The sequence below is a fragment of the Hoplias malabaricus genome, chromosome 8 (assembly GCF_029633855.1).
Source record: "Hoplias malabaricus isolate fHopMal1 chromosome 8, fHopMal1.hap1, whole genome shotgun sequence".
In the NCBI taxonomy this organism is placed as follows: Eukaryota; Metazoa; Chordata; class Actinopteri; order Characiformes; family Erythrinidae; genus Hoplias; species Hoplias malabaricus.
Window position 1 is genome coordinate 16,418,306 of NC_089807.1, and position 15,168 is coordinate 16,433,473.

A 15,168-nucleotide genomic window follows, 5' to 3' on the forward strand; every position below is an offset into this window, starting at 1 on the left:
ATGAATGAATGAATGTTTGATTATTTACTTATCTCCAGAGTACTGATTGGCAATTTGAATATTTGCCAATTTGGATGCTATTATTGGATAGATAAATGGTGCAATCTTATTGACTAAAATGATCCAGGAATCAGTGCATAGTCTGATTATGTGTCCTGATTTGTTGATTTTAATTGTGCATCTTCTTCCCTTGGTCTCAATTTTTGAAATCCTACTCTGGCTGTCTGTTTGAATCCTGCAATCCACATGAACCTAAGTCAACTGCTGTTTACTTAAATACTGCATTATTGCACTTACATTTTTAACAAGCTAACACCAGCATGCAGATGCTGATGAAGAAATGCAATGTAGAAAACTCATGCACATACAGGAATGAACCCATTAAAATCACTGTAGTATCTCCTAAACCCATAACGCCAGGCTTATTATGTTTGATATTATAAGCCATTATCCACTATTAGACAACTAATTTGAACAAAAAATTGTGCATGTGTTTGAAACACTACACCTCAAAACGCATTGCTATAAGATTTTGTATAGGCCACTTGTATAAACTTTTTTTTATTCCTCATCATAAATGCTAATCAGACATGCTATCCACATGTATATTCAAGCTGATTTAAAGCTTTTCTAATTTGCCAGCCTTACTTTTCTGGGTTGTATAAAATTGCTAAAATAGTAATTTAAAAAAAGTAAATAAATGATTGATTCATAAATTATTACTTTTGAATGTGAATGTTAGTAACTTTCTTACGTTCCTGTTTGATGGGTAACTGAAATCAATTGCAGAAAACCAGCAACTATAAAGTAGCTTGTGTGTACTACATACATTACATTTTATCTACAACTCAAAAAAAGTTATATATATAAAAAAAATATATATATATATATATATATTATAATATTGAGCCTATAGCTCAACATTTAGGACAGAAATTGGAATTGGCTGACACTTTTACATACTAGGTATTGGAGTATGAAAATGCTGATGACAAAAACAGAATCATGTATAAATCAGCTGTTACAAAATAAAAATAACAAAATAAATAATAATTAAAAAAAAACTGATGAGGCTTAGGGATAACATGCTGCACTAGATAAAGCTACATAGGAAATCAAACTTTATACAAACATTACAGTGTAATATTAGTATTGTCCCAGTGCTTTCCGATTACAGCTGTGTAAACAATATGCAATACTGGTAGCTTTATATAGGTCAGTGCTCTTACTAGAACGTAGTGTTTGGTATAGAGTACAGAAAAATGCCAAACAGGATTCAGACAAGCTGCAATTTATATGATCCAGTGATCTATGTAGTGAACACTATGCTGTTTCAGCATTACATACTGTGTGTGCTTGCTGAACATTTTACCTGCTATTTTCTGGGCATGGGTGAACGTTGCCATAGAAACAAGTTAAATGAGTTCAGACACATGAAGACTTTGCTGAAAGGAGTCGTCCTGTTCTGATTCACCTTTTATTTACCAATGTAAAGATAAATAAACTGCAAATAACCCCATTAAATAACACATTCACACAGTATTTGAAACTTGAGTGTGCTTTCTTTTTTCTTTTCTTTTTTGTACAAGCATGTACGAACTCCAAACAGCACACATGTAGGCCTGGCACAATCAACAATGTCTCAGTCATTTCACAAATTTTATGTAACATTGAGAATACCATTCTGTAAAGCTGACCACAGAAACACATTGGTCTTTATACTAGAAAGACTGAATTGATAAAACCAAGGGTTGTAGTAAATTAATTGAATATTTCTATTTGTCTGTGCTGATACTGCGTTGCCCTTCAAACTTATGCATGAGTGGGGATTATGACTGTCTTTCATATGCCACAAAATTAGGACATTCTTCAGTACATTCGAAATCTGTGGAACTGATGTCTTTGCTGTATGTGTGATATGTTGTGAGGGCAAAGACCTACAGTTTGGCAAAAGGGAGGGAGGGGGAGGAATGAACTTAAAGTGCTCAAAAATATTACACAGTTTTTCACACAGAATTTCATTATTCCTAATTAAAGCTAAGATATAAGCAACAATGGATCTAGCAAAATAAATAATAATCAGAAGCAGCCACCTAGTAGCCTGCATCTTGCTTTAATCTAATGTAAGTCCCACAAGGAGCAATGACTACTTAACTATGCCTTCTGAGAGTGTTTTTAGCATTGCATGAGACTAGTTGTCACCCACAAACACACCCACCTTCCCACACAGCAGCAAATAAATGCGAATGATAAATTGAGAATCCAGTGTTGTTCATTTACTTTGCTACAATAAATAATGCAGCCTCATACAAAAGTGACCTTACAAATAGATACTTTAAATTATAAAAAGCCATCATCAGAGGCTAAAATAGTACTTAGTACTAGAAGCTGGATTTACAAAACTGAGCTGAATAATTTCAAACACAGCTGATTTGGAAAAGAAAAATTAAATAATTGGTTTGGACCAGCTGACCTAATATAATTGTAAACACATTTTAAAACAGGACTTAAACAGGAATGTATATCCCAGATAGCCTACAATGCCACCTCTCACTCGCTGAACTAAATATGTCTACTGAGTTACTGTCAGAACAGGAACTAGGTCATTAATTTTGAGTTTGACAGTGCAAACAAACTCTCCTCAGATTGCCTCAGACTGATTGTAGCCAATGGAGATAACCTCCCCAAGATAACAGCATGAACCACATGAACAGAGTGAATGTAGAAATGTTTGTTCAGAGACAAAACTGGGCTTGAGTTGTGTCTAATTTTGTAACCGTTCCCAAGATACAGTGGGTTAATTTGACATGATGTAGGCTGTGTTGGAAAAACTGTGGCTATGATAATTACTTTAAAGTGTGGCTGAACTTGAACCACATTCTTCTTTTTTGGTACTGGGAAATAATAATAAAAAAAGAATATTTGATACCACTGCTTAGGGCCCTGGAAACCTTACAAATCAAGACTGAGAAGATGATGCTCTCACTGTGACCAATAAGGACCACTGCAGACTAAGAGCAGTTAGCATAAATTTCACAAAAGCCAGCTTTCCAATTGTGGGGACTTTCCACCATACAAAATGATAATGACAGAAACAGACCAATGGTCAGTTAACTCTTCTGGCCTCTTCTTTTCTGAACCATTTTCCAGCCATTCTGTTACTTAATTGCTGTTATGGAAGTCTTTCCTTGAATATGGACAAGTTATTTTGGGTCCAATGTCTACTACAAATGTGACCCATTTTCTTTAATATTGGTAGCCTCCTTTCACAATGTGAACATGGCCAAAGTCAGCACTCAATAGAGGACTGTCACTGCTTCAGCTGTAATGGGGGACACTGTCACTAGTATCTACTGATAACACTTGCAGCCTCCAGGAACTGTTGGTGCAAGCCAGCACTGATAAATGTAACGACAAGAGCTCTGACTGCAAACAATATGACAAATATAAAGATCTTGAAGTCTGATATACAACAACTATGTGGCCAATGCTAATACCAAATTAAAACAATATCAGATGACAGCTAAGTCAATTTGTTGTACATGCTGATTTTATACTTAAGCAGTTTCAGTTCATTTCTTCGCTGTCCAGCTTAAACAACAGCAAAAAATGTAAAAACGTGATAGAAATACTGTACTTTAACACTGTTAAAGTTTTAAAGCATATATTCAATGTCCTAGCTCTTAAAGTAATTTGATCTGGATATTAAGCAAAAAAACTTTGAATTCACTTTGAATTAATCATATTTATGTTGTCATGAAAACAAACACTTATGTATAACTTTTACAGCCAACAGAAGTTTAGCCTCATTGAAGTTAAAAATATCCTGGTCATAATAAAATGAATTGTAAATGCTTTTGGTACATAAAACTCAGTGCTACAAGTAGATCTCATTAAAAGAATGTAGGATACGTGTTCTTTAATTTGGTAGCAACTATAGAAAGGCTCCTGAAAGGGGCTATTGCCTAAGGCTGCATCCTCTCATTAGGCACTATTTTTAAAAAATGTTTTACTTATAATCAGTGTTATCTGCAGTTATTGCCACTGGTATATCCGTGGGTTGTCAATATCGGGCAAAATATCAGTTAGGTTTCTAGTACTCAGACACACAAAGTCACCTGTCATGCATCTACAAGAACATAATTAAATAAAAAATATCAATACAATCAGAGCTGAGTGCAAATATATGCCACATTACTGGCAAAGGCGTGCATTTATTATTTCCAATCTTTGTGCTTGTGATGAATATTTCAACAATTGAAGTAGACACTCCTGCTCTGGTTTTCATGACCAACAATAAGCCTAACAATACCTCAAAACTTAAAATTTATTATGAGAGGGTGTTATTTGAGTGAATACCAGAAAAAGGAAAATGACAAAGGGAAAGAATGACTTCGCAGTGCTTGTCACAAGCTATTTAGTAAGAACTGAAGTGTTAATCCGATCAAACTGAAGCATGACTCAGTGACTACTAGAAAACATTCCTATGACCTCAACAGCAGGACGGGACAGAGCCACCCCAATGTTTGTAACCATGGCAACCATGACCATTTGAGCAAAAAGATGGGGCCATTAAGTTATTTTAGATGTTTTAACTGCCTGTCACCTTTTTTCGTTTCTATGCGGAATGTACTAGAATGCCCCTGTCTGATCTGATCACTGTCATGCCCAAAAATAAAACAGACAAACATGCACATCCACACAGCACTGTTCCCGGGAGGCTTTGAGACACACTTTTTCCTAAACAATGACAGCCAGCAGAGAGGACAAGAAAAGCCTTCAGTCCCTCCATCTCTCCACTGACTCACTTCCAGACCAGAAACCTGGCTATATAACACCTCAGCTGACAACAACTACATTTTAATACATTTTTACCCCTCTAATATTAGGTCAAGCACAAACTGCATTATATGGTATTTACACAGACGACAGTTAGGGTGACATTTTGTAGAACTGATTTTTTTTTTTTTTTTGTAGAACTGATTGTATAGAACTAATCTCTCTCCTCTAACTGACCTCAAGGCCTGCTCCACTCCTACACAAACTTTCATAAGAACTGGAAACTTCCTAAATTTCTCCTGCACATCTTTTAATATCTCTTCTATGAAAACGTGTCATATATCACTATGAGCTAAATAAATAAGTAAACAAAAATAAAGTCCTATTTTTAACTTGGCTCAGTTTTTGCAGAGCAGTTGTGGCCTAATGGTGAGAGAAATGTTCTTAGGAGCTGAAGGTCACCAGTTTGATCCCCATGACTGGCAGAATATTGGGGTGGCGGGGGGTGAAAGAACAACGCTTTCTACTCTCTTTCTTACCCTCAATTCACAGCTCAACTGCCCCTGAACAAGGCAATGAACCCACAACTGCTCTCTGGTCGCTGGTAAAGGCTGTCTGTCTCTCTGGGTGTGTTTTTTTTCCACTGCCACAGTTTAATGCCAAGTATATAAGCGTTTGTGATCACATTTTCATATTTGGGTCGTAGTAGCTGGGACTTAATCTTGGTCTGTAAGTGATTTCTTGACTCATTTAGATTGGCAAACTACATGGGGTTCAACTATGGTTGGTGTTTGAAAATCCGTTGTGTAACTTAGAGATACACTAAAGAGATGAGTGGTGGAAGTCACTGTGTAGGCATGTCTACAGTCTGGTGTTGTATCTATGCTGAGTAAAGGCAAATGGTCAGTTAGGAAGCAGGTTTTTGGCAGCAAAACAGGGATTAGCACCACACCACATCAATTAATAGCACAAATATAACTATGAAAAGGAGACACCTCTAGAAGCGCAGAAGCATATCATGAAGTCGGAATCATAACAGTAACACTTGAATGCTGTAATTTGTTTGCTTGCAGACAAATGTATTGAACAAAACTGAAGATTTCAAGAATAACTACAAGGGTGATAAACAGATAAAATTAAAAGCAGCAACTGCAGTGCATGTAGGAGTAAGAGTTCTAGTATTCTGGGCAATGTCTTTTATATACAAACTACACATATTTTGCTTGTGACCCAAGTCTGCTTTACTACTGTTGTACTTTCATGTCATACCTAGGCACAAAACATTTTCAAAGCACTTTTTCCAACCAATTTTTCTTATGATCTGGCTCGCTCAATATTCCCACTCATCCGTCTTCATGTCCAAGTAGCTGAGGATATTCTGGGCATATTTTACTGCTTGTTTTCGGGCCGTTTTTGTTCCCGGGTCCCCCTGAGGGTCCACAGCATCCAGAGCCAGTAGCTGTTTAGTCAGCAACTCCTCAAGCACCATGTAGCTTTTGTCAGCTCTCTTACCGTCAAAGCCCAGCACTTGGGCCTGCAAGTCAGACAAGTTCCCCAGAACGCTCCACACCGCTGCATGAGGCAGGGGCTCATCAGGGCCAGGATTCCGGCGCCCAAGGGCTTCCCAAAGGTCCAGGTAGGTGATGACTGCCTGAACTTCTAACACAGCCCTACGCCGTGCTTCTCTGATACAAGGGTTGCGTCCTGTGTCCACTTGGTCCAGACGAGTAAGAAGAATCTGCAACTCTGCACCCTGCCCTACCACACCCTGCCGAAGGACCTCCGCCCGCAGCACAGAGACACGACTCCGGATAGCTTCAATTTCACGGATAGAGTCATTATGTGCCAAGTCATACCTGAAAGTAAGAAAAAAAAAGAAGGGAATTTTACCATGTTTCTAGCCAAATTATTTTTATTTAATATTATTGTTAAAAAATATTTCAATTCTAGGAATGCACAGGGCCAAATCAATTTGATCCAAAATTTTCTGACCTCCCTAACCCTGACGATTTAAAATCCATTTCCTCAATGCTTCTATGTACAGCGCACGGTTGCTCATATGGTATGTTAGGTATTCTACCTCCATTAAAAAACATTCCATGCAAACAACTACCCTATAAATCCAGTTAACATCTTGACACTGAAATGTCTGACATTTTCCTCACATTGTTATTTAGTAAGGCCCTGTAACTATTTCAGTCTATGAATGCCATGATCTAAACACTGGGGAATCTGCTCAGGGCTTCTCTCATACAGCTAAGTGTTACCCAAGTGTTAACTCTACATGCCATAGACCAGGTAAAGCTGCTATTTAAAAGAAAAAATATATAACCCCATGAGGGTTGAACAAGCCAGTTTATTTTAACTGTATTTCAGGAGCTCTGCAAGATACTTGTGCTCTCTTCACACCAAGTCATAAACATACTGAGCATGGCTAATGTAGCTCAGCATGTCTGGCGCCACTGATAGAGCTCCTACATGCTGATGTAGTTGAATAATGTCTATTCAAGCTGAATACCTGGCTGTGTCTGTGACTAAATGTATTCCTCAGTCATCGTTTCAGGCACACAGCTGATAATACCTCTGACTTTAAACTTGGAAGAACACTGCTAATCTTAAAAACTGATTACAACAATTAATCATATTCATTTCTGATCAGTTGGGTGCTTAAAGACAAATTAAACATAACTTCAGGACGGAGTATAAAATTATAAATTAAAAGTAGCCTTTGGTTCGATTCCACAAACAATGGTACATTGTCTACGACTTCTGGGTCCTTTCAGAAACAACCTAAACAGTTGTAAGCATATTAAAATTTATAGGCTCAACTAAAATCAGCTATGAATATAAATAGAACTTTTAAATGTACAAATGTTAAAGTGCCTCCATTTCCATCTTAATTTAGGCTGTGATGTTTAGTTTTCTTATTAAGAAGATATTTTAAGGTCATTTTCACAGACCTCTGCCCTGAGGAATATATTGTAGGTATGATTGTGTGTGTTTATGTTACCTGAAAGTGTCATCGCCTTCCCCCTCCAGGTCGAGGTGTTTGAGTAGGCCATTGATCTCCTCCACCACCTGTTTTCTGTAGTTCCTGACTGCTGTGTTACTGGACACATCAAGAGCATCAAGTTCCACTAGCAGCTCAGTGAGAACTCGTGCTAAGTGGGTACAGCTGTCACGCCCACTTAGTCCCATCAGCAGGGCCACCAGCTGGCAACGGGCACCACTCACCTGTAAAATATCATTCAATAATGTCTCTAACTGCAAATGAAAAATGTAATATTTCTAAATCAAACCACAACAACTTCCAAAAGTAGTTACAGATCGGACACATGTCCACAAGGAACTTTCATGGTCACGTGAGGTTTTGTTGTTTGTCTAAGTAAAAAATTAATTATTCCTCTACAGGGTCCAAACTTCAGTGTGGCAATTTGCCAAAAAAAAATTTACCAACAAATTACCAATATATTTGCACTCAAGGATTTGCATATCAAAACTCCAGTGTAAACCTATTTTAGGAACTGTTAAATCATTTATTGTTTAATAGTTTTCCCACAGCTCCAGAATGCTAACCTGCACCATCACGTGATTGATGCGCTGCACAGCTTCATGGGTCTCATCAGACAAAGGCAGTGCAAGTGTGTGCAGGCGCACACGGCCCTCCAGAACTTCTTGTACGGCACAGACCCGCGTGAGAGCTCGATAACGAGCCTTTCTGAGAGGCACGCTCCCTCCGGTCTTCACCTGGGCCAGCCGCATGGCCACGTCCTGCACCGCTTCCACCAGTTCTTCACCAGTCTCTGAGGCTTCCTGGGCCTGACCCTGCCGGAATGGGGCCACCACCCCAGCCAGCAGGAGGCTCTGTGCCTCCCGACTCAGCTCCTCTATGGCCAGTCGAGATGGGTGATTAGCATTACCCTCCAGGTAGCGAAGAAGCCCCTCAACCTCACCTGCTGCCCGCTTTCTAGCCTGCTGTAAGTCCATCCGACCCTCTGTCTCCACCTTAGGACAACAAATATTCACATTCATCAACTTAGTGTAATGTATTGATAAAGGCTGTCAGACAAGAGTGCTGCTGCCTTCAAAAACAAATGTATACAGCAAAGCAAATTGCTAATAGAATTTTACAGCATTTGGTTCAGTTTAACATTTACAAAAAACAAAACGAGTATGTCTAGAGGCATTTCAGTTCTTAGGCTACATGTAATTCCTATATCATATATAACAGCTGAACATATTTATTATTCAAAAGGACCTTGAGAAAAGTGTGCAGTTTTATGAAGCTTTTAGCTATGAGCTTTATTCAATTCCTAGTGACAAATGCACAATAACAACTGACACTTAATGGGAACCTCCCACACTGCACTGCAGCGCTGCTGTTTGAGATTACAGGAAATTACATTTCCATAAATTCCAGCCTGGGTTTCTGTCACACACCCACAAACACTACACACAGAGCACACCACCATCTAAAATGATATGCACACATGGACAGGTGCTAAATAAGACAAAATCTCTGACAAATTGAGGAAGAGAAAAACTCAGCATGGATAGAGGAAATGAGCAAAGTGTGACATTCTCTCCTCTACACTCAGCATTCAAACCAGCTGTATATAACTTGGCCTATAACTTTATAATAGGGCTGAACAAATAAGCTATTCTGGCTGCATGGTGGCACAGCAAGTAGTGTCGCTGTCACAAAGCTCCAGGGTGCTAGAGTCATGGGTTCGAGCCCCGCTAGGGGTGACTCTCTGTGAGGAGATTGGTGTGTTCTGTCTGTGTGAGTTTCCTCCGGATGCTCCAGTTTTCACCCACAATCTAAAAACACACTGTGATAGATGGATTGGCTACTCCAAAGTGTCTGTAGGTGTGAGTGTATGTCGCCCTGCAGAGGACTGGTGCCCACTCCAGGGTGTGTTCCTGTATTGTGCCCAGTGATTCCAGACCCACCACGACCCTAAATTGGATAAGCGGTTACCGACAATGAATGAATGCATATATGAATGAAATGAGCTATTTTTGCATTGTTAAAATTCATAAAGACTTATATCCCACAATTTACATTTGCATTAATTTGCGTTTAAAATCAAATCATGTTTGTCATTAATGTTTCATATTCTTCACATTTTATCACTGGAAAGACAAAGACTGCAAATGACTAATGAGATCGGTGGCACTGAAACTGCAGAAAGGCCAAGCCTCTGAAAGCACAAAATATGAATCTACTTATTGGGCCCTCTGCTAAAAACCATGAAAAATTGTCCCCACCACTGGTGACTCTGTAGCACTGTAGTAGAGGAGATGCATGTTTTTCACTGGATTTTCAATGATATGCTGATACTGTGAAATAATATTGCCATACCTTACATCCCTATATCACAGCATAGCCTAATCATGCAAACACAAGCAAAAAAAGGCCATTTAAACATTTTGATGGCAATTATTTGCTTCAATTCAAGCATCAAACCCATAATAAAAATCCAGTTTACACATTTATAATGACAACTCCTACTCTATGATCATTACCATCTCAGCTCCTGACCTTATCGATCTCCAGCAGAAGCTGGGTCAGCTCACGCTCAAGTCGCTTGTACTCTCTGTCGCTCTGCAGGCCGCTAAATGAGCAGACTTGCTGCCTCAGTGCAGCCACTTCCCTCTGTAGTTCATCCAGCTGTGCAAGGGTAGGATGCTGCCCCGGGTATGGATCCTGAGGTCCCGCAAATGCTTGGAACGTCCCTGGCATCTGCTGAGTCTGCTGCTGTTGCTGCTGGCTGCCATGATCCATTGTCCTCTTCCCACCATCAAAGGGCTTCCCGAAAAGGCTGCAGAAGAAAAAAATGGGAGTGTGAGTGTGGGAGTGAGTGGGATCAGGAGAGAGACAGAGGAAAATGTGGCACTACAGGAATGAGAAGCTGACATGAGTAAAAAAGTGATGAATGAAAGAGCATAATAGAGCATGTGGAAATATCTGTCAACAAGCTGGGGAGTTTATAATTTACAACATAATTAAGGACCGCCCAATTGAAAAGTTCATTAACTCTTTTACAAGCTAATCCACAGCTCTTACCTCAAACAAAAAACAAGCACAACACAAATTTAAATAATCACTGTGAGGACAAGGTAATATTAGTGTTGCTGCATAATTACGATTGTGAGGAGCACGGATAACTCAGTCTGATCTCCCACATCTCTGGGTCATCCGCCCATCACAAGTTAATACAACAAATATATCTGCCAATACGCCTTCTGCCATTAACTTAAGCCTTCTGAGTTTCTGTGGATTACTTAGTCAAAAAGAATCCTGTTCCTTTTTAGCCCACGAAATGAAATAACCTCCGCAAAGAGAAAAGAGAAACAAGGGCTGGAACTGGACTGACAATCATGGAATAAAAATCAGAGGGATTGTTGCTTGGCTCCAACGCCACAACCGTTACCCAGGCTCTGATCCACAGTGGCCTCTGTCTGTAAATTTACTTAATGAAGCCGTCTCATAGTCTGGGTGCATGTCTGACTGTATCCAGTCCACTTATAACATCCTGACTGGGATCTCTAGTCTTAAGTTACTCTCAGCACCTCATGCATGAATGAATGAAGCAAATGTTGTGCTACCTGAAAGCAAACATTAGCCTATCCTTCAATTGGAAAAAGCATCTCCACTTTAGAAATAGCAGCAGACATGACTGTCTGAAGTCTGTTAATAATTGTATCTTCAGTATATACCAGCACTACTTACAAGCCCAACAATACTTGACCTATCCAGTAAGAAATAAAATGTCCTTAAAACCAACTCACAAATAAGACACGGTTCATTTGATGTCTGCAGTTTCACAGACTCAGGAAATGTTTTACTGTTGACTGAACACGGAGGCTGTTCTACAGAGATGTGTCTGTGAAGTCACAACAGACAGGTCATACTGTCGGCTCTTAAAGGGACAGGGACTACTTGCACCCTGAATTGATGAAATATATTTTCTCTACATTGGTCTAGCAATGTATAGTTGATAAAACATATATCCCATTACATGCCAAAGCATGTGCAAACGGACTACACTGACCACTACAACATTTAGAAGTGCAGATTTACAGTGTGATTAGACCATATCATTCTCTTATGATGGGCAGCATTAATATTTTTCCCAAAAGAGTAGACATTTATTGGGTTAATATTCTACTTATGTGCTTATATAACCAGGTGAAAGTGGTGAAGAGAAACTTCTTCATGTGGAAAGATGATGCTCAATGTATGGTCATTCACAGTGCATAGGCAGTGACCGAAAAATGTCATATACATATAATAACTTCTATTAAAAGAAGTTTTAGAATCACTAACTTGGCAGATTATCTCCTAAATTTTGGTTACTAATATGTTTTGCTTTTCCAGTTGTTTGCATATATTTCTTCTTCATTATCAAATTTAAATTTGCATAGCAAATAATAAAGAATGCCAACAGGGAAAAAATTGCACACATTCTGCAAGGTTTTTAAGGTGTAACATATAACAGGAAAAGACAGCATCTGCTGGATACGAGTGTGGTCAGACAGACTGCTCAACCTGCTGTACAGCTGTCCTTGTTCAATCCTGATTATGCTTTCTGGCATGGGTCCGCTCCAGGATACTGAAATCTCTAGTGAGCATGGGCACAACACTAAAGCTCCAGATTAAATGTTAGGGTGGGGCGAGGGAGCCAAAATGCCAGCCATGCCCAAACGTATTAGTAAATGCAGTAAAACACATGCTGCAGGATGCCATCCAAGCATTTGACTAAGACCAAACATCATCTTGTAAACCTGTACAGAGAGCAAAAGTTCTCCTTTAGTGACCACTGGCTGCCAGTGTAGCTCCCAGTAGTTTCAGTATGTGGCTATGAGGCAAGGGGAAATGTAAAGGACCTACCTTTCTAGAACAGTCTATTTATCAGAAGCATGGAGATAATGTAGATTAGGTGAAGAACCCAGATGGTAAATAAAAATGCACGATACTGTAAGCATGTAGAATCTGTTTAAATGTCATAATACATACATTGTGAAACACATGTGGACATGAACAGGGAAAGAAAATCACAGCCTGATCCGCAACAGCGCACCTCAGCAATGTTACCTACGCCCACAATGCAACCTCTGCAACTGGCAAAAAAAAACCTCATACCAGAAAAAGGCATTTGTTTCCAGCTTATAAGCGACAATCTGAGACGGTATAAACACACCCATGCCCGACACACCACCTCTACATCCTCCAGCCTCAGAGATACGCAGAATATTCCTCACCTTTTTAACACGCCAAAGACGTTCGCGCACATTTCTGAAGAGGCCCTTTTCCATAAGCCGCGCTGACAAAGTGTTGAGCGCCTTGTGGCTGGGTTTGCAGCTGATTTGTTTTCTGGAGGTTTTAAGCGGTAGATTTATTTGCGTTTAGTCGAGCCGAGCCGAGCCGAGCCGAGCTGCATTGGCGCCCCTCCCTCCATCCCCACGCAGAGAGTGTGTGGCTCCGAGAGAGAGATACAGAGAGAGAGGGAGAGAGAGAGAGACGTCTCAGCTGGGTCTCACACACTACACGCAGATAAACCGCTCTTGCACTAATATGAACACCAACTCTCAAACACACACCTCCGCCATTCACGACCCGTCCTTCGTCTTCAGAATTACTCCGAGTCAGTAGTCCGTCCTTTCACAACATAGTGGTTTCATCTCTTCTGTTAGCTCGCCGCCCTTAGCAATGGTTTTCCCAAGACAGTGAAGCATACATTAAAAAAATAAACTGTCAGGAAGCCGATGAACTAGTGTTTTACAGAAACAATCTGCTTGGCTTGACCTTATTTAGTCAGCTTTTAGGCTTTTGTCCTATCCCAGTTTAGCTGGAGGTGGTATTCCATTTTTCATTTCCACCTTAAAATGGAGCATTAGTTACACATGTAACATATCTACTAGCCTTTGAGGAGTTAAAGCTGTATTTTTCAACCCTGGTCATGGTTCCCTGTTTTAATTCTGAAAGGAGTTGTTAATTAACTGGTTGAATCAGTTTTTTTGGAGAAGGGAAAGCAATAACTGAGCAGGACATGGTGCCTTCAGAACCAGGGTTTAGAAACAGTGTTAAGGTGGAACTAACAATTCAAACAAGGGGAAAAATCCAGTCTCGTCACAAAGGCAGCAATTACCGACAGAGGAGCACAACACACACACACAGCCGAGGCTTCAAAACACCAGCCCGGCGAGACGGAACAGTACACGACCGATTTTACGTAATATATTCTTCGATAATGTGCAGTGTGATATATTTCACCGCTCTTTACCCACCTGCATAACCAGCGCACAGCCATCGGAGCATCAGTGAGAAACAGCCGAGAGGGATGAGAAGAGCTTGGCTAACTCCCACTAATGACCTGAGGGGACTAACAGACACAAAACCAGAAGACCCACGGGGCCTGAAACCTACACCAGATTAGTCGAACAACACTAAAAACTCTCCGCTACGTAAATATAACTTTACTCAACGGTTTAAAACTCCGCCGATGTTTTTGCGGAGAATTCTGCTGTTTTATTCGGTTGTATAAAAATTGTTTATATAATGCTTGACAGTTTTAACTCTTAAGTAGCGCTGTGCACAGAAACCACAACCAAATAAAAAACCGAAAAAAATTTACGTTTTAGTGGTCTTTTTCCACTCTTTATGGGATATTGAGCATACGCGTCAGTTATCAGTTGTTTTTAAACTCCTGAGTATTACTGACCGAGGAAGTAGAAGTCCTCCCGGAACTGACGTATAGTGGACTCAGGAGTGCGCTAAACAGTGTTGGGGGTCAAGAGTGTGGTTTGGGACGCAGCACAGGCTCTACGCAAAATGAACTGGAAGTTAAAACATTTGTAAGGGATTTGGGGTGAACTGTCGTATTGAATAAGCTGAACATTAAAGTCATATGTCGGACTCCTCGATTGATCCCTGTTAGTTTTTCAGTGAAGAATTTGTGTATTAAAACATGACAGATGGAGGGAGAACACAGAGAAGACAGTAGGCCCAACAATATTCACAGTTCTACACTATTGTTCTGCAATCATAACAACAAAATGAACTGACACACACACAGTAGGATATTTAACTTATATATTTATTTTTGTAAACACAATCAATACACATCTAATTATAAATAGCCCAAATTATCAAATTGCATAAATAAATGAAAAAACAGGCAAATAAATAAATAAAAGGCCATGTGCACTTTTTAATACACAAACAACTTAAACCTGATCAAAACTCTGCCCTGAACAAATTAAATTAAAATATTTAAATAAAATATATACAAATCTCGTCTGTCTGCTGCAGTGTGTCCCCTCCCCCTTCATTAAACATGACAAGCGTCAGTAAACAGCTGGACAATGCTTTGAAATCATATC

At 39.6% G+C, this 15,168-nt stretch overlaps 1 protein-coding gene across 7 annotated transcripts; it reads right to left on the bottom strand.

The window, feature by feature from the left end:
• Positions 1–1,051: 1,051 nt before the first annotated feature.
• On the bottom strand, positions 1,052–14,476 carry bag5 (BCL2 associated athanogene 5). 7 transcript variants are annotated; one of them, XM_066678856.1, is made up of 6 exons: positions 14,421–14,476; positions 14,074–14,168; positions 10,325–10,604; positions 8,356–8,784; positions 7,790–8,013; positions 1,052–6,635 (listed from the first exon to the last, which is right to left on the bottom strand). In XM_066678856.1, the coding sequence occupies exons 2-6, from the start codon at positions 14,094–14,096 to the stop codon at positions 6,110–6,112; spliced, it is 1,482 nt and encodes a 493-aa protein (XP_066534953.1). In that variant the 5' UTR covers positions 14,097–14,168; positions 14,421–14,476; the 3' UTR covers positions 1,052–6,109. The 7 variants fall into 7 exon arrangements, with proteins under 7 accessions (XP_066534953.1, XP_066534956.1, XP_066534952.1 ...); XM_066678859.1 differs by lacking the exon at positions 14,074–14,168 and having other exon boundaries at positions 14,421–14,447; XM_066678855.1 differs by lacking the exon at positions 14,421–14,476 and having other exon boundaries at positions 14,074–14,390.
• Positions 14,477–15,168: the final 692 nt, after the last annotated feature.